This window comes from Amblyomma maculatum, chromosome 8 (genome assembly GCF_055883805.1).
Source record: "Amblyomma maculatum isolate TAMU_Amacu chromosome 8, ASM5588380v1, whole genome shotgun sequence".
NCBI classification, from domain to species: domain Eukaryota; kingdom Metazoa; phylum Arthropoda; class Arachnida; order Ixodida; family Ixodidae; genus Amblyomma; species Amblyomma maculatum.
The window spans coordinates 122,693,271-122,712,970 of record NC_139351.1 but is presented as its reverse complement, the minus strand read 5'-3'; the positions used below and the strand labels follow the sequence as shown (position 1 = coordinate 122,712,970).

At 42.2% G+C, this 19,700-nt stretch overlaps 1 protein-coding gene across 1 annotated transcript; it reads right to left on the bottom strand.

Annotated features, from left to right (window-relative positions):
* Positions 1–8,266: 8,266 nt before the first annotated feature.
* LOC146182422 (inactive hydroxysteroid dehydrogenase-like protein 1) lies at positions 8,267–16,917 on the bottom strand. The gene is made up of 8 exons (XM_084577505.1): positions 16,346–16,917; positions 15,743–15,865; positions 15,552–15,662; positions 15,409–15,467; positions 13,782–13,861; positions 12,898–12,979; positions 10,918–11,145; positions 8,267–8,807 (listed from the first exon to the last, which is right to left on the bottom strand). Exons 1-8 carry the CDS (start codon positions 16,587–16,589, stop codon positions 8,709–8,711), a joined length of 1,026 nt encoding a protein of 341 aa, XP_084433631.1. The 5' UTR covers positions 16,590–16,917; the 3' UTR covers positions 8,267–8,708.
* Positions 16,918–19,700: the final 2,783 nt, after the last annotated feature.

The window sequence follows — 19,700 nt, the reverse complement described above, 5'->3', positions numbered from 1 at the left end:
AGTAGCTGTACATAGAAACCGCATTTCATGGCTTTCATGCATGCTGTAAACCTGAGAACAGTCATTTTATATGGGTGCTACACGAGAAGACTGTCAGCGACGACGATATTTTCAGAAAAAAAGGTGGTCCTTGGAGCATTTGTGATGGCAACGCTGTTGGCTATCTTAAATTAGGGCCCACAGGAATTTTGACTTCGACTTCTAGTTAGATACTCAGATGACTAAAGTGATGTTGTTGACGTGGGGTGAGGACTGCCAAGTTTGGTTTTGTGCGACACCGTGTTTCGTAATCTACCACACAAAGTTTGACTATTGACCATGAAAACTTGTGTTAGAACGAATCAGCATCTATGCACTTTTGTGTGTTACAGTATATTTCATCAATGTTTGGAATTTCAGTACATTCTGACCAACTACTATGGCATACTTTGAGAGAAAGGAGCCCTCAAAAGCAGCTGTTCCTTCATTTTTTATGCTAACTCTAACCGAAAACCAATAGTGTAATATATATTCACTCCAAGTAGCACTAAAAGAATTATGGCTGCTAAAAAAAAAAATTACAGATTTTGGTATGTTTTCAGGAATTAAATTGGCGGTTAAAGGGTTCAGGCTCAGCATTAGCTTGTTTACTGCACAGATTAACCAAGACACACATAAGCTACTTAATTCCTGAGCAATGTAATCAAAATAGACAAACTTTTTCATTAATATTTTTTCATGCATTGTGATTCTGAAAATGTATTAATTCATTCGTTTCTTGTTAGAACAAACAAAAAAAATTCTAAATAGAGAAGGCTGCTCTTGAGAGCAGCTTTCCCTCAGTGCATGCAGGTTGCACACGGAAAATCAGTCAATTTCGGAAACAAATTCTAGATCATCGCCACAACCACCATTTTCCATATGTGACACCATTATGAAAGGAATAATGTTAGGCTAATTGCTAATGTTGCTAATTGCTTGAAATGGGTTTCTTATGAACCCTCTTGTGTCGAAAATTGCAAAAGGCAATAGCAGACTGTAATCATTTTTACCACTAAGGTGGCAGCGGAGGAACATCAGGCCAGATGAGTGTGACTCGTCGTTGACTCGTCGTTGAATGTTTTTAGATTATGCAACTGCCTCATACAGCATTTTAGATATTACACTTTAGTATTCATGGCTTCAATAATGCTGTTTTCATTCGGTTTTGGGCTCATGTTGAGCAGAAAGAAGGGAGTTTTCAAAAGATTTAGCTGCAGTTTTCTCAAAGTAGTTTCGTGAGGTAATGTACTTGATCTTGGAAGCTATAAGGCGTAAGCAAGCAAACAAAAATTATGGCTGACACTTAAGATCCGCCTTTAAGGGCATGATGCGATAGCGTAGGCTACCAACCTACATGTGAAGCCCAGTTTTAGGCAAGCCGTATGAACATGCCTGCGTGGTCTAGGGGTAATGTGAATGTAAGGGTCCTGGCAGGCCGATTCTGATATCACCCTCCCATGTGAAAGGAGAGGCCCGAGTTGGCAGCTCCTGCCAAACAATGTCGAGCAACCACACTATGTCCAGTCAGTGTGTGGCCATGTCAGATACCAGCTATCGCCTGCCACTGCCGTGCTCGTGATTTTTCTCTCGCAACGCCAACACCGACCCCAGAATTTCTGAGTAACATTCTCCTTAGTGCTATCATATTAATATAATAAATCTGTTTTGATTTTTTTTTTTCCTAAGGTGCATAATTCTTATTGCAGTTTATGCAACATAACCAGTTTTACTGTCATACAAAATTTAAAAAGTTGTCATCAAAAATACAACAGTTGGTGATTTGTGTCCTGGGGGTATAATAATAATAATAATAATACTTTATTTTTTCTTTACTACAAGGAAAAGAAAGGAGCAGCCGCTAAAAAGCTGCTTCGATGAGCAGCTTGACGGGGCGGCTGCCCCTGCATATGACGGCATTTGACAGCAGAGAAAGTCACGCCCACACAGTGAATAAACAGTCAGTAACAGTCAATAGGTTACATGTTTGACAGTAGTGTAATGTGAGTGCATAAATCACAATGGATTGTGGCAAGCTCTCCAAGAGAATGGAGTTCCAACTCATCTCAGATATCTGTTTCCTGAGAAACCTGTATGAAGGACGAGAGGCTACAGCCAGAACAGCACATGGTCTTACTGATTAGTCCCCAGTTGAGAACGGAGTGAGACAAGGTTGCATACTGTCGCCCTGACTATTTAACCTATATGGCGAGTGTGTCGTGACGAAGGCTGGACTGGACAAGTCTTCAGCTGGAGTGAAAATTGACTGCAGCCATGAAATCAGGAGATGCCGGTTTCTGGGAAAGAGAACCACGGCTAGCCTTTGACCGCCTAGTAAAGAGCAGAGACATCAGACAGCCAACCAAGATCCGTATAACTCGTGCTATGGTCTTTCCAGTTGTGATGTATGGATGCGAGAGTTGGACTGTGAAGGAGGCTGACAGCCGAAGAATCGAGGCGTTTGAATTGTGGTGCTGGCGGAGACTCTCGAGAGTTCCTGGGACTGCCAGATGATCAAATCAGTCGATATTGTCGACCGTAAACCCCTGACTGCTCATTGGAGGGTCAAATTCTAAAGTTGAAGCTCAGCTATTTTGGTGATCTGATGCTAAGAGAGGAGTCGCTGGAGAAAACTTTAATGTTGAGAAAGATATAGGGACACAGACGGGAGAAGGGGTAGGCAGAAAGTGCGATAGTTGGATGGCATCCTCGAGGTATTGAAAATGAATCAATGGAATATTCAAAAGATAGCGGGAGTTCGAAAAGCTTCGCATAATATGGTCTATAAGTCACGAAGGGTTTGACATGACTGAACTAATGACAGAATTTCAGGACCCTGCAGGAAAAAAAAGAAAATGGGGGAATACTTAAGCTCCGCATTTAAGGGTAGGATGCAATAGCGTTATGTCCTCAGCTTCTCTTACAGATCGTTTGTTTACTTGCACTTTGCTACTCGCCTAATCTCCGATTCCTTATTTGTGCATTTGTTATCTTAGACATATACTCGTTAGTATACGGTGAAAAAGTACCACTTTGTTTGAAAGACCACACAACATGGATATAAAGCCTTGCTCTAAACAAGCCGTATAAACACGTCTGTGTGGCCTAGGTGTAGTCACGGCCGGTCTCGAGGGAGAGCGTGCCTTTCTTCTCTTACGGCCTCTCCAATGGGGTCTGTTTCCACCGCCCGCCGCATCTCGGTGGGGTCACCACCGCCCCACTGCTGCTCCTCCGCTACAGCCGTTCACGCGCAAGGGAAACGCGCTCTCGCTTTTAGATTCGCCCGCGTTAGTTTCAACCGGCAGGTCCTAACATTTCGCCCCTTATGGTGACAAAGGCCTTAAATCAGCATCGAACATTTATCGTGTACGAGGAATAAAATACAGTCAACAATCCGCTCACGCGCGCGCGCGCCTTGGCCAGTGCGGTTGTGCACGGTTGAATGAAACTTCGGGTACACTTCAACATTTTTTACCACTAAGTTTTGTACAAAAATAAATTTACCAGGCTATGCAATGTTGCTTTGAATGTTTTAAGCAGGTGTAGCGCGACCTCACGTGAGTGCATGGTGAACTGTTGGGTGGAGATTCTGTCAACCGCTACCGTTTTCGTTAGATCAGAATAGGCACCGGCAAAAATTCATGGCGCATCTCAGATTCAGAGTAAAGAACAAAAACTTACTCATATAGTAAAAATTTCACTTGATCTAGTGGAGTGGGTTGCTCTAGCTTCGTTCAAAACATATCAGTCGGTTGAAAGACCGAAGATGTATATGTAGTCTCGAGACTAATTTTAATCAAGGAAATGGACATAAACAGTTAAGCAGAATCGAAAAGAGCAGCAAACAATAAAAAATTGTCCTTCAAAGTTACACATTGAACTACATATTCATCAAAATGCGACCTGCGTCTAGAAAATTCAGTCTCAAAATCTTTCTGCACGGCTTGTGCACATAAGGAGTTGGCCTCTTGGTCTTCTATGTCACTTTCCTGGTATAATTAATTTAGAAGAAAAATTCTGAGAAATTTTTCAAATATCAAAGAAGCGGACCTAATAACATAGCTCTCCTTTCGGCAACTCAGAGTTGAATTCTGAAATGCTGACTGAATCAGGATCTTAAGTACTTCGAGAATATCTGTGTGTAGTGGGTGTCGGCATTTCTTTAGAAAAAAAAAGAAAAGAAAAAGCTTGTCCAATAGGGCAACAAGCTCTGGCTTCGGATAATGCAGTCCACTAAAATAGTGTCCTCGTAGAAGAGTGTACTACATGGGGCTGCTTCTTTCGCTAGTTTCAAGAAGACGCAAGCGTCACCCCCGAAGTTGATTAACTAAACAATATATCCAGCGACGTAAGGTAAACCGGAATATGTGACAGTGGGAAATGGGATGGTAGGAGATACCATCACTTCCTTCAGTGCCTTTATTTTGCTCTCAGATGAAACGTCCGTCTTGACAATGTAGTCATGTGCGGCTAGCTGTTACGGCCCTCGCATCTAGCATATTTCGTTCCCTTCCGCACATTAACCTTATACTTTCCCTAAGAGAGCCCCAATGGGTCTCTATAGGGCTTGAAATGAGTCTTCAGTGAGAGTGTCCTTCTTTAACGCTTTAGAAGTTTCTTGCATACTTTTGATACAGCAGGTGAACTTATTTGTAAGTCACTGCATCGAGTATTACTTTCATCATTTATTGGCCTCTTTTTACCACTTCGAGCACAAGTGGTGTCATGAATATCAACCATTTTTGATTGTTTTCATAATAAGCTTAATATCATGTAAAAATTTCATTAAAACAATGTTCATTTGCAAAATTAAAATAACGTTTATAATACCACACATTGGCTAATATATGAATTGTAATAACATTTAAAGCTCAACCCTACAACGTTTACTTTGACTGTTAATACTAATACTTTATACCATGCAAGCATTTTGCAATTTACATTACATTTTTATGAAATTATTTTCATCTTTGGTACTACATGGATGGTTTTGTATCTAGCGCTAAAAGACGGTTTTGCTGTTGCAGACGAGTTGCTGTCATGTAAGCCTTGAAGAAGCTTTGATGTGATCACTGCTCATTCAGTTTTTTTTTTTTTTTTTTTTTTTTTTTTTTTTTTTTCCTATTCTTGTACAGGCTTCGGAAAAAAATTCGGATTAAAATAGACAAAAGTGGCTACCATGCTGCAATGTATGTCATGCTTGTCAAACATTTGCTGAACGACAGTGTTTTTCTATATCCTTTCACGTGTGTATTACGTTGACGACATGTCGCTGCAGCATCTACCTTCTGTGTTCTTTCATTACGGGGCTGCACTCACCACGAAACTCGCGAGCGATAGCTCGAAACCAGGCAAAAGCCACCCGCCGCCGCTGAAGCAGACGTGGAGCGAACAGTGAGCAGGTCGCGCCCCTTGTGGCGGCGGAGAGCGTAACTCAAGGAGAAACGTTCCCGTTGTTCCCGCGGCGATTGAGAAGGCCGTAAGAAAGAGAGTGCGCTCTCCCTCGAGACCGGCCGTGGTGTAGTGAAGGGTTCGATTCCAATTTCAAAGGAGAAGCCCAAGTTGATAATTCCTGCCATGTCATGCGGGGCCTTTAATGACATTGCGTTCAAAAATACTACAAAATTTTATTCTAGTTTTGAGCTCTAATGTAAGCTGCATCCATTTAGAAGATAGCAAATTTCATAGCCATAGCTTATAGCAAGACTAGCTTACGTCCATTTTTCAAGTCCTTCCGTGCCCAAACGGTCTGACATGTTGGCTACGAAAGGCACCGTAGTAGAGTGCTTTGGATTAATTGAAATCACCTGGGCTTTTCTAAGGTGGGCTGAAATTGTGCAGCACATGGATATCTTACATTTTGCCCTTCCCCTTAAGTGGGTGCAACAGCTGGAATCAAACCTGGGTTCTTCAGCTCAGTAGCCAAGCACCCTAATCACAGAGTAGCGCAGCAGGTTGCAGAGGTGAAGAGAATGGCAAAACACTTTACCTAGGCCAAGTATTATGTGCAGGGAAGAAAAAAAAAAATTAAGTTGACACATTTTATATGTTATAATGCAACAGTACTGGCTCTTTAAACCACAGACAGCAAAAGGCACGCGATGTGCGTGATTTAGCCGCATACTTGTAGTATTGTCCCACTCATAAACACACCTGCTTTACTACAGTTACCGTAGCTGAGGAGTCTGTGCACAGAGTTATGCATGAGGTAGTTTTCTTTTTCAAGAATGTAATAATTCATAAGTGTTTTCATTAACCTCTTCAGGTGCAATTTGAGTCTTTCAGGAGATGTTACAAAATGCAGATCTTATAAGTGGCATGCCGAAATTGCACACGTAAAAACACAACATTATCCACTGATTAATTGTGGGTACTCTGTGGAGACCTTATATTTCCTACGTTGCGACTCCACACTATATTCAAGTTCTCAATTAAAAAGTACTTCATTTGACTCATTTCTGTCACAAGAAGACACTATTGAGACTTGCCGCAACCATGCTAGAATTGAAAACTCTCACCCATCCATCAACAGAATGGATTTCTGTCATTTGGCAAGTTGACTTTACACTTTTCTACATGAATGCTCAGATATCAGCGCACATTTTCATCCACGAGTGCGATAATTATGCCTTGTGTACACGAGATGCAGTAAAATTCAGGTCATATCTACAGTGCTGTCTGTGCTCGAGAGGGTTATACTTTGCATCCTTCGTGCAATTTCTGGCAGCAGCAACTGAAAAATACAAATTTTTACCAAGCCACTGGCGTTGTTGGCCTTTCCTTTTTGTACAGGCCACTTAGTTGCAGACTACGCATGAAAAAAATAAAAAAAAATTAAAGTTGGTTTTAAAGAAAGAAAAGAATGTAGCAACTACCTCACTTCTTGGTGAACACCCAGACTGTGCAGGGGTGAGAGAGATGGTATATTGGAGGGCTCCAGAATAATTTCTACCAATTGGGAATCTAACATACTTACATTGCACAGAACACCAGTGTCGTGTTCCGCCCTCATCAAAATACAGCTGCTGTCGCTGGAATAGAAACTAACCACTCGGCCATCGTGGCGGGTGTGCAGGCTGCACGGAGGTGAGCACACCTATCTACAGCACTAGAACAGAGCTCTGTGAAAAAAAGAAACTGACTTTTTAAAGCTGGTACGAAGTTCTAGAACAGAGACTCATATTCAAGGATGCCTTCACTGACATAAAAGGCATCCAAAAACACTTTTTTTCACCTCATGTTGTCACTTTGCCTCTGTCCTGTCGTTCCTTCATTTAGTTAGTGTCCCACCAACTGGCCTACAACCACACTCTATGAAGAAAGCTTAATTGCATAAATATTTGTTTCTTCAGTCGAATGAGTGACGAGTGAGAGGAGAGTGAGAGAGTGGCAAGTGATAGATGAAAGTATGTCATTCGAGTGTTCCAGACAAGCTTGCTCATCTCTGTAGATCATGGTGCACTTACCAGAAATTACAATTTTGTATTTTCTCAGTTCAACTAGCACTGCTGTTTTGTGCACCCTTTTTAGTTTTTATCACAACCAGATTTTGCTTTCTTGATAAAATTTTCAATGTTTTTTGACAAAATGCAACACAGAATGAAACACTTCAGCACCAAGAGCAAATAGCAGCTAGCCTATTATTGATAGAGTGCCACATTCTAATCATAGACTACCCTCAATGAATATAGTTTTTGTGAGCCAAAAAAAAAGGCAGAAAAAAATACAGATCACCTTTCCTAGCTGATTTTGCGAACAAAATGCATGCATCAATGCGCATTATTTCTTTCGCGTGGAATCACAGAGATTACACTCACTACTATTTACTTGCAGACAGTGGCATTCTATCTTTTGCAAGGACATCAAACTTTGGATCAACTGGTGGGAAGATCTATTAATCCAATTTGTTCCACAGTAAATGCATCTTCTGTTGTCAGAGAAACATCAACAGAGCCCAAAACAACCGGAGAATCAATTTTTAGGGAGAGCAATAACAGGATCTCATTGTACCCTTTTGATGTAGTGAACCGGGCACGTCAGGTAATGCTAAATTCATTTTCAGACAACAATCTTGTGTCTTAAAATACGTGTCCCGTTTGATATCCTCAACTAGCAGCAAAAAATGCTGAAGCAGGAAGCCCTGCATGCACTACGTTAGAGCCAGCCTGTGTACTAACGCGCACAGCAAAATTCCAGTTTGAAAATTGGATCTTGAGATTAAATGACTAGTTCACGACACTGCAGACTCTTCTTATGGACAGCAAAATTGTGAACTTTATTAATGAGTGGTAGTAGTTTGTCGCGATCGAACAAATTTGGTGCAAACACCATTCAGCACAGAGAGTTGTCTGCATTGGTGTTGCTTGCTTCTTGCCACCGGCAGCATTGCGACCTTGGGTTTTGCCAAAGCACTACTCGCCGAAGCGGGGTGCTTTGACGTGCAGAAAAGCGGTGCAGTTACTCAGTAATTCACAGTTCCAGTCGAAAGGTAAGAGCACCCCTCCCAGCACCAATCAAATCAAACAGCACGGCTGACGGCTGCAGTACAGATGATGTTAAATGGCCTCTTCGCTCTCTCTCTCTCTCTCTGCATCCACCGCATGTGCTGTCAGCGGGCTCCGTTGGAGCACCAATGCGGGGTTCAAATGCGAAGGCAGGCAGCGCTACCAGCAAACCGAACTCAGGGCTGTTCACACAGACTTTGGCTTGGGTGTGTTGTCGATGGTCTTGAACATCATCCAAGATGTCAGATTCCACACCCATTGCGGCATATGCTCGTACGTCCAGTACTGAAATGGCAGAAATGGTGAATAAGAGATTTCTTTTTTCACCACATGTATGCTTGCACTTTCCATAACTTAAAATAAAATTGCAATCTTTCGACTGCAAGTGCGAGGAAGTAGGGTGAGCATGAAAGAAAAAGCATTTGCAGATTATACACATAGTAGCATTGTAGCCAACATTAAAAAAAAAAAAATTCTAGGTAAGTATGTAGCTAGATAAATGTATAGATAGATAAGTGTGCTACTTAGACTCAGATTAATGATGCAGGCACTTGCAGATTAAAAGCTCAGGAAACTTTAATAGTTACAGATGAGGAAGAAGCGGGCAGTGGCGCGAGCAGGAGCACTTCTGCTAGGCCTACCGAGATTGATTAAAATCATCTCGCGATCATCGGACATCGTCTTTCTGTTGTCTTTGTTCATCGGCTTGCTGCCCCGTTACAATATCATTAGTATTCACTCAAATTTTAATGATTTCACAAAGGTACTTCTAAGGTCAGATGCAACTCAAGAAAAAAAGCGGCTTCTGTCCCTCAAAGAACTCGCCTGCACCAATGGCTTTGACTGACTCTCACGACATTCTGGATAATGTCCTTAGATGTGCTAGCATGGCAACATGGGGTGTAGCAGATGAAAAGGGGTTCACCACTGCTTAAATGAACTGCAGCGTTACGAAAATCAATCATCACCAGCTGAAAGGCTTCCCCCGAGGGTGTCTGCCACTGTTTTTTTTTTTTTTTCTTGAGTAATGTAAGAAGTGTATTCTTAAGAGTGCACCTTAGTAACCTCCTCGGCTATGTACCAAATTTCACGGTGGTTCAATGTTTTGTTACAGCAAAAATGAATTTTAAAATTTACCATTTCGTGACCTCAATCGGGGAGGTTTCTATGCAAAGTGCATGCTCTTGCCACGATTTACATGCAGAATTTATGTGTAGCATTTCCCATAGGACTGAATATGTACAATGTGTATATAAAACAATTGCTAAATTTTGTTGACCGTGATTAAAAATTCTAAGTTGCGATATTTAAAGGGCTACTGTCCACCCTCCAGTCGAAAATATTTTCTTCCTCTGTGACTGTGAGGCTTTGCCCCCAGAACACAAGGCCGCAAAAAGGTTTTGAAATTAGTAATTAATAATGCAGTTACAGCCACCGCAATCAACTGATTTTGCGTTTCCTTCTCCTTCCGTTCCCTCTCGGAGGTTTTTCACTCTCCTGCCCAGTCGTCTGGCCTCCGCAAGCCAAATTCCCCTCCCTCCTCCGCGTTTAGTGGGAGGTGGGGCGTCTCCTAAAAAGGAGAGAAAGCGAGGAAAAAGCACACAGCGAGTGGCGGTCGCAATTAGTGGCGTATGCCCATCCTCACTAGTCAGTCAGCGAGACGGGCCAATGGATGTTGTGATCTTGACGTCAGCCTCGTGGCTCAACGAGCCAGCGTAGAGATTGGGGAAGCTGGTTTTCAAAGGAGTGCATGAGAGAGCTTTGATTTTGTATTTTTGCTGCTTTGCGGCACGCATATCGCTGTAGCAGTTTGCACAGACTATCTCCGGTACCTGATCGAAGCATTGGGCTCCTTTGCTTAAAAGGTCATACCCTGGACAGTGGCCCTTCAACATTCCAATGTGACTCATGGGCTGTGAAAGACCTGCTATGGCAAACAACTAATTCTTTCTCTAATTCTTTCTCTAGTTTTTAAGAGCACTTTCTTATGTGGAAGCAGCCTCTCTATTATCACAAAGTGGTAACCTAGTGTTGGTCTCGAGGTAAATTTGGACCGCATGTTTTTTTTTTTTTTTTTTTTAAACGTGCTGCACTGCATAGTATGAGCAGTTTTTGCGTTTTTCCTCTAGATGCCATGCACAAATCTCAAAATATGTGATAACAGAGTGCCCCTGAGATATAAGTTCACAGTCAGTGATCGCAAAAAAACTAAACCAAAACTTGTGAGAGCTTGAAACTGTTTTCCCTATGCCCTACTTGTGTGACAAGCCATTTTGTCACATCAAACCAAAGTTGTAGCATAATTCAAACATTTGAAGCCTTTTCACCCTGCATTCACGACCAAAACTGGTGGCTGGCGAGTGCCATCGTCGCATGAAAATGAGAGGGAACCAACCTGTAAGCCATGCGTCCAAAACCCTGTAGTCCGCTTGCTCGCACCGATTGTCTGCAAGGAGCTCTTGACAAAAGTCTCTGCATCTGGAACGATCAGGCTGGGTGTGCTGAGGAAGTTGCTGAACCGTACAAGCTTTGTTGAGATGTAAGACGGGATCAGACTTTGCACCGTGATGCCTTTGTCCTTGTACTCATAGTCAAGAGCCATGGAGAACCAGTCGACAAACACCTGAAACCGAGCAAAATGTCAAACCTGAAGAACTTCCAGCAGGAAATTCAGTACTAAGATGCTGCCCAGTTGTCTGACAAAAGTGCAGATGCATTTTTTAAAGGCACACCAATGACAACAATACAGCATTTCTTTTCATAACAAATGCTGATGCCAAGGCCATTTTTGTTATCATCTGACATTTATGCAGCAGTGAGTCAGTTTTACAATTAAAAAAATGTATAATTAAACTAGGAATGATTGTTGCCACCACTCGGATTTAAACTCATAATACAACAGTGACACTGGTTTCTTGTTTCATTTTGTGTATTAGTGTTCTGCTTATATGATCGTCAGAGCCGATCGTCAGAGCCTGCTAGATCATAACGTCTCAGTCCATGTGTCTTGACATCTATGAGTAATTCAAGCAGTTCTTTCACAAGGTATCATCGGATTGTTGCAGCCAATCGCTGCAGCACACTGTGCATCGAACGTCTCCATCAACTTCCATCTGTGTGCAAAAGCTTTCACACATCCTACTCGGCTCAAGTACGCTAAAACCCTATCACTTTTTGGCTTTTGTTTCCTTCATTCTTGTGTGACAAAAACTCCAAGGTTGTCTTAATATTTGGGCATGTTAGGTATTTTTTTTTTTCTGTGTACTGAGCGAAGAAATCTTACCTGCCATCGCACTAAACTGAACTGTTGGCAATGGCAAACAACTGTCTCTAATTCTTTCTCTAGATTTTAAAGGCACTTTTTTTATGTGGGAGCAGCCTCTCTATTATCGCAAAGTGGTAACCTACCAAGTAGGTCAAAATTAAGTAGAGAATTCCTTCAGCTCTTCATGCCAACATTCTCCTTCAAACTTATATCCTCGCGATTTGTACGACTTCATGCTGAATGTCCCTCCCAATAAGGTCTAGTGGCACAGCTCGAACATGAAAATTGCATGCTGCAACTCTCCAAGAAAGCATGTTCCAAATATGTCGGTGAGCAGAATATTTGCACGCTTTTACAAGCTGGTTCCCATCCAGTGTTCTAGAGTTTGAGTTTGCAGAAACATCCATTTCTCTCACTGGTGCAGACAGACACTGAGTAATATTGCACCTTAAATAATGAACTTGCCCCACTAATTTGCAGATCTTATTTGAAGGCATATTAATTATGTGAAGAATACAATATGTATGCCTACAAAATAACTCGTGAAACCCGAGCTCAGCGAAGAAATGTTTTTGCGACCAGTGAATATTGCTTTGCTTTTGATGGTAAAATGTGTATTTCAAACTCTGATAACTGGAAGGCATAAACCTATCCTAAACTGTGAGCAGTGATGACAGTAAATTTTTCCTAATCTTGCATTCTATGCGCTTCTGACTATGTACACCTCGTCACAAATATACAGCCCCTACTTTTTTTTTTTTTGGACGATGCGGTGTGGCATGTACTTGATCTCCACGGTTCCAAGTCGATCAATGGTAAGAGGAACTCTGTTGCTGTACAAAAGCTTTTATGCTGGTGAGAAGGAAACCCCTTGGGCTGTATATTTTTGACAAAGCCTGCACATGACGTCTAGTTTGCACTCAGGGATTATACCGTAGATCTACTTTTAGTCATGAACTGCACTAGTAATTACTTTCACCACAAATGCTTGCCTCCAAACCATAGCCTGTTAGATAACTGCCTGCTAAACCATTTCTCTTGGTGAGCTTCTACAAAGCAAATGAATAAGATGCTGGTGCTTTGATGAGATACCGAGATTGCCTAGCATACCTTTGATGCAGAGTAGACAGCCATCAATGGGAGAGGGTAGAATGAGGAAATTGATGACATGTTGACAATGAGGCCCTTTTTCCTGAAAGAAGGAGCATGAAAATGCCAAGCAGCACATGAATATGATGATAAATGTACAGACCAGCATAAGAATTAATTTAGAGGGCACTTTGGGCCGCTAAAGTTCGATGAGGCAAAAGCCCTCCACTAAGACACCTCCATCTTCCTCTCTTCTTTCACTCCCACCTTCCTCCCTTCTTTTATGGTGTGGTACATGTGTCCGCGGAGAATTGTGACAGATACTGCGCCTTTTCTATTGTGATTTTAAATGCAGCTGATGCCTGCTGTACTAACGCCTCCTAGAAATCTGGATCTGCTTCTGTTTGTATGTGGTGCGGCGCTTGCGGAAGCGGCAAATGAAAGGCGCCGCACAGACGCCTGGATCGGACGACCAGCGAGGTCAGCTTTGTATATGCATGAATTGCCTGGTGACAACATGACCTGTCGTGACGGTACATCGGCGCACCCGTTGTCGAACACAAACAGCACTTCATTGAATGCATCAAAGTTCACCGGCGTTCTATAATTCGTTTACAGGAAAGGAAAGACGCAGTATCTATCACTTGTGGAATCCCACTATGTTTGTCATGATAGACAAGGGGAATTTATGAAGAGCATTTCATGATCCAGGACGTGGCGCAGTTGGTAAAGAGCTGGGCTGGGGATCCAAGGGATGGAGGTCTATTTCCCGGCAGAGACCAGGTTAATTTATTTGCAACTCTCACTCTCGAAAGCGTAACACCTCTGCTGACAACGTTCTGTCGACAACGATGAGGCATTAAAGGCTTTTGCCTTAACATTTTACAAGATGTTTAAGCACTTACCTTTCAACCATCTGTGGCAGGACAATGTATGTCATCATCATGACGGCCATCATGTTAATGTTGACGCTTTCGATTAGTTTCTAGAAATGAAGGCAATCAAAACCAAAGCATCAGAGAAAGTTACGGCAAAAAGACTACCGCAGCAAAACAAGGCTAGTTTGCCAGCTGCAATTCCTTTTGAAGGAAACAGTGCTACACAGTTTGGTCACGGGACACAACAGCGACATGTGGAAAAAATATACATTTAAATGCCTGTCTGCTCCTGCTATTGAACTACGCGTCAAAATTATACAGTGCTTTTTCTTCCAGAATTCAGAGCCAAACAACAAGTGCAAGTAAATTGTGCTTAAAGAATTGAAACAGAAACTACAGAACTGAATAGGCAAAGGAACAATTATAACATCACTCTGGCCATAGCCATATGTTGACAAAGCAAAAGCGTTGCAGGTTTCATCATCTCTGCAAGTTAATAAATGAATGAATATGTAGCCAAATAAAGTACACCGGCATTAGAATGTATAAAAACCGAGCACGAAACTATGTAATGCCAATATGAAAAGCTGTAGATATCATGACTAAACCATATGTACTACCACTCCTGCCTCTGCAATATTCATCATTCACAAACAATAAGAGCACATCATTACCACTATAACAGCACCACAATGTTGCCTGGAAGGTTTGCGGGAAGCACTAATCAACTAAATTTCTTGCAGATTTCACTCGCTCAAAATGTTTTTATCCCTTTGCAAAATACTAGCTTCCAAGCTTGTGCCCATTGCATGTGTAAGCCAAATAACCAAGCAGGCAAAAAATAAATGTTCTCAATGCTTGTTCACAAATCATGAAAACATAGATGGGTTTGCATGAACCCCAAGCTTGAAGAGTGTTGCACAAGATAAAGTCACTTTCTAATGAAGCAAATTGGCTTGAAACTTTACTTGAATTGTTAAGAACACAACAAAAGGCTGTTACCACCTCACCCATGCCACACAGGAAACCACACCACTTGCATTCTTGTATGCAACGAGGCAAGAAACGCTTCATTTCTTTGCCAAACAAATAAGTAGCCCACAGATTTTGATTTTCGATAGAAGTGAAAAACAAGGCACACATGCACTGCGCGATTTCAGTGCACGGTAAGGAACTCCAAGTAGTCTAACTTTCTGGAGCCTTCCGTTATGGCGTCCCTCATGGCACCAGTCACTTTAAGACGTTAAACCTTATCGCATATTCCGTGTGTTCGAAAATGATTACTGAATATATTTATGTGCTAACAGAATACTGTAGGCTGCAAGAGCTGCTGTAGTTGTGGGCTTCAGATTAATTTCAGCATTCTGTCCCTATCAAAATGCAGCTGCTGCATGCTGAATCAACAGTGGGAACTCATTCTTAGTAACTGAATGCCATACGCATTCCAGTAGCGCAACTTGGTACAAAAGCTGCTGCAAAATATCGCTTGCCGTGAAATGTCTTAGTGACGAATGTACCCCAAATGAAGCTATGATACACAATGGCTACCATGAATGCATCTATGACATGCGGTAGAATGATGAAACTATGAAGCATTTTTAAGCACTATGTCAAAACTTCTCTTCCCCCAAAAAAATATTCAGAAAGAACATACCTTCTCTGGAACGTTGAGGAACAGACTAGGGGAATCGTACATCACTCCAGCATTGTTTACTGCATGAAAAAATAATTTTAAGTCTAATATCGGTCTCATAAAACAATATTTTCCAAGAGCATTTCATCCGCAGTTCCGCTTACTCAAGATGCCAATCTCCTTGCCCTCCAACTGTTTCGCTATTTCCGGATAAATGTGCCTCCCTTCGCTGAGGTCGGCTTGAATAATCTGCGTTCGCACACGAAAATCAAATTCTGAAAAAGATAGGAGGGAAAATAACAGGGTAAGAAACGTCTCAGAGCGGTAGTCACACAACGGGGGCAAGGCCACTTACCAAGTTCCTGCGCCGTAGCTCGTAGTTTTTCCATGTTTCTGCTAATCAGGATTATGTTCAACCCTCTTTTCGCCAGCTGACGGGCGTACTGCTTTCCGATGCCATCTGTGCCACCTGTGACGACTACATGTGAATGGAAAGAGTAAGGAAAAAAAAAGTAAGTCGACAGCCGACGCGACCAAGTTCTACAGGCGTTGCGGTTAACTACAACATGCACGCAGTCACGCGGAACACCGCTGGTCTGTGTCAGTCTGTAGCGCAACTTTACGTTACAGTACCGGAATGGCAATGCACCTGTGTTCATCACAGCTAAAGACTAGCAAGCACGCTATGCTGCCCATTTTCTTACATCACATCGCTACTGCCAGGTTTCGAAATGTCAAATTCGTACACAGTGCGAGCCCACGAAAGGTATGCATGATGCCCAACGCGCCCGGAGTGCATTTGCGCGACAAGCAAGAGAGCGTATGCAGGAAGGAAACGAGCGAGCCGGTTCTCTCATCTCGGTCGTATTGGAGGAAGCAATCGATCCAGAGTTACGAACAGCCCTGAACTCGGTCAAGTTCGCGAACTACCGAAGGACGGCGGGCCCGCATCACTTACCTGCCCATTGGCCGTAGCGTGTGAAGTCGTGCCAGCGAAGTTGAGACAGCACGAACACCCTGACGCCTTCAATGAGACGTACGCTGACGGCCGCAGCCGTCTTCCCGGCGTAGAAGAGGCCGACTATAGCAAGGATGCTTTCGATGCGCTTGAAACGAATGATAACATCTTGCAGCAGAAATAAACCTTGGTCGACGGCTGCCATTTTCAGCCGGTCGTACGTTGTCGATGCCGATGTTGGCATCTTGGCACTCGAGCTCGGGTTCGTTTTCGGTTCCGGCAATGAGATTCACTTGCGCGAAAAGCGCCGCGTCGTCGATCGAGAGCGCTTGTCTATGTTATTACCCGTGTCCCCTTTCTGTGGTCCCTCTCTCTCTCCCTGGCTTTTACCAACTGGCGGCGGATTCCAGAAACTGACGATGGTCCCCGCTGCCTTGCGTACTCGATTCGTTTGCCGCCGCCCCGAAGAAGCCGAGCGCTTGAATGGCGGGACGCTTCTGGCGGCATGGACGTGTGAAAATTGGAGGAAGTAGCGCGCTTGTAGCTGCGAAGTCGACGGAGGGCGGCAGCCTCATCTGGCGCACTTGAGCAATCCTTTGTTTCTAGAGCCGGCAGTTCACCCAAGGTCTTCCTCGTCTGACGTCCACGCGCTGGCGGAAAGCCTTCGCTAAACGCGACGCCTAGGCGTAAATTTCCGTGACTGCGCTTAAGTGCTCGAAGGTCTTTCTTTAATAAGAACAGTTATATTACCCCTATATGTATATCTGGTTTCCGCGTTCTGGTACTGTTCCATTCATTCCTACATTCAGAAGGTAGAAAATACAAATGCTGTTTAGTCTGCATTGCAAAGCAGTACCGTATATCAGCATCACTTTGCACAAAGGATAACAGGCAGTTTACTTTTCATAGTAGTTGGACTTTCCAGATTGAGCCAAAAAATCTGAGAGAATAGAATATGCCAAATTCTGTTTTCGAAATTTTGTTTTTGGTGAAAAAGGCCAGTATACCTTTGGCAGGAACGTGCAGGTATGTTGAGGAGAAAGGAAACCAAGCATGCACAGATGTCAGGGGCATTATGAGATAGTGTACTGTTTGATGAAATAGTGTAGTTGTGCATTTTGAGTCAAGCCACTTAATTTCTGGTAATAGTGTCGATGGAAGTTATTTCCCGACCCATTATAACCACCCAGAAGTCAGTATCCTTTGCCCTCTCCTTCAAAACAGTTTTCATCAGATCCAATTGCATATTAATGCAACGCAGTGTCCAAAACTGTCAAAAAATCTTACAGCACATGTCTCGTACGACTAAAATAAGAAACTGCCTCAGTGTCACACCTCGGAATGACCTTTCCTTCTCTGTACTGTTCACTATATAACATTCATAGTTTCTGTCAAAAAAGCGATATTGTACGCAACCTCATGTCATCATCTAACAGTAACCTGCTCATCCTAACAGAAATTTGGTTGTTTGACAACATAAGCAACCACGAAATACTGACACATTTCATGGGTTTGAAATTTATCTTAAGGATTACAAAGATGCCCGAGGCATGGGGTTCTAATCGCTACCAGCAACAGTTGCCACGTGCTCCACTTCATCTTCCTTCAAATCTTGCGTCAGACCTTAAAACTCTTTGTCTTTTAATTCGAGCCTCACTCAAAACAGTGCTGCTTGCTATCTGTTGCCGCCCTCCAAATAGGAACTCAGATTTCTGTCCAAAACTAAATAACACATCATGTCATTTAGTCTTAGTCCACCCTAATGCACATTTTCTTCTGGTTGGTGACTTCAACTTTGCAAACATTGATTGGTTTAATGAAATGGCCACAAACAATGAAGTAAAAAATTTTCTGGGTGTATGTCTCGACTTCAATCTTGCATAACTCGTTAAAAACCAACGTGTAGGAAAAGATTTTGCTTATAAATGTCATATTAACGAACCATCTTGAAAGCCTGATGTCTCCTGTTACCTACCGGAAATCAGTGATCACATGGTAATCCATGCCACATTTTCTTTTACTCCAACACCCCGGGTGACTTACAAGGGAACTATGAGGCCATAGATAATGAGCCGGTTAACTTCCGTCTTTGAAGCATCATTTCATAACATCTATTTAAGCAAACTCGCTCATATTTAAAGCTAAGCTACAGGATCTGACAAGCAACTTCAACCTGTAAACCACGTTTCAGCAAAACCATTACAAGCCGTGGTTCACAAGGTCCATAAAATGAGTAGAAAATAAGAAAAAAATCTCTTTACATTGCCAAATCAAACTAAGCATCTCAGCATAGAACAGATATTAATCCGCTGAAAACTCATATCTTTCAGCTATCTGTGATGCGAAATGCTCTTTTTCCTTAACAATGATTTCCAAATCATAAACCTGAAAACTTTGCAAAATAATATATTCTCAACAGCCCTGCCAAGCTATACACACTAGCCAATCCAATGAAATAATCAAAGATGCTGGCACTGGTAATATATTTAACCAGGAATTTTCATCTGTGTTCACCAGGGACACTGGAACACCTCATTCTACCCCTCCCATGGATATAACAAATCATCTGCCATGACCTTCTCTGCTGATGGAATTGTTTCCGTGATTGAAAATATTACTCTCCTCATCAGCCAGCATCGACAAAATTGGCTTGGAAGTAATGAAGGATGTCAAACACATTTCTGGGAAATTTTTATACCTTATGTTTTTGTAGTTGTTATATATAGGTCATTTGCTAAACGACTGGAAGGTAGGAAAGGTCATTCCTGCCTACAAATTAGGTAGTATAATCTCTCCTTTGAACTATCTTCCCATTTCATAATCAGCATAACATGCAAAATCATGGAACAAGTCATATATTCGTAGATAATGAACTTCTGAAATGCTAAGTCTTTTTCACAATTCACAGCATCGATTTGAAAAGAACATGTGAAACACAACTGGCACTTTTGCTTCACGATGTGTATACTAATCTTGATTGCAACCTTCAGACCTATGCTGTTTTCCTAGATTAAGCATTTGCTAAAGTATTTTACCGGTGCTTTCTACTGAAACTTTCCCTCCTAAATCTACACCCTAATGTTTTAAGCTGGCTAGAACAGTTTGTTACAAATCATACTTAATCTACGGTCATTAACAGTCAGATGTCTAGATCTCTTTTCATCGTAACATCAGGTGTCTTGCAAGGATCAGTCCTGGATCCTTTTCTGTTCCTAATATAAACAATCTACCCTTGCATGCCCTATTATCGATTTGTTTGTTTGGTCAAGATTGCATCATTTATCATACAGCCACTAACACCACTGAGCAATATGCTCTTCAGACTGACTTAAGCAATATGCAAGTGTGGTGTGAT

Bases quoted from the DNA above. Each gene is read 5' to 3' on its own strand.
- LOC146182422 (XM_084577505.1), bottom strand. From the start codon at position 16,589: ATGCCAACATCGGCATCGACAACGTACGACCGGCTGAAAATGGCAGCC. The intron at 15,468-15,551 runs GTAAGCGGAACT...TTTTTCATGCAG, and splicing joins CAAGGAGATTGGCATCTTGA to TAAACAATGCTGGAGTGATG. The intron at 11,146-12,897 runs GTATGCTAGGCA...GCTCGGTTTCAG, and splicing joins CTGTCTACTCTGCATCAAAG to GTGTTTGTCGACTGGTTCTC.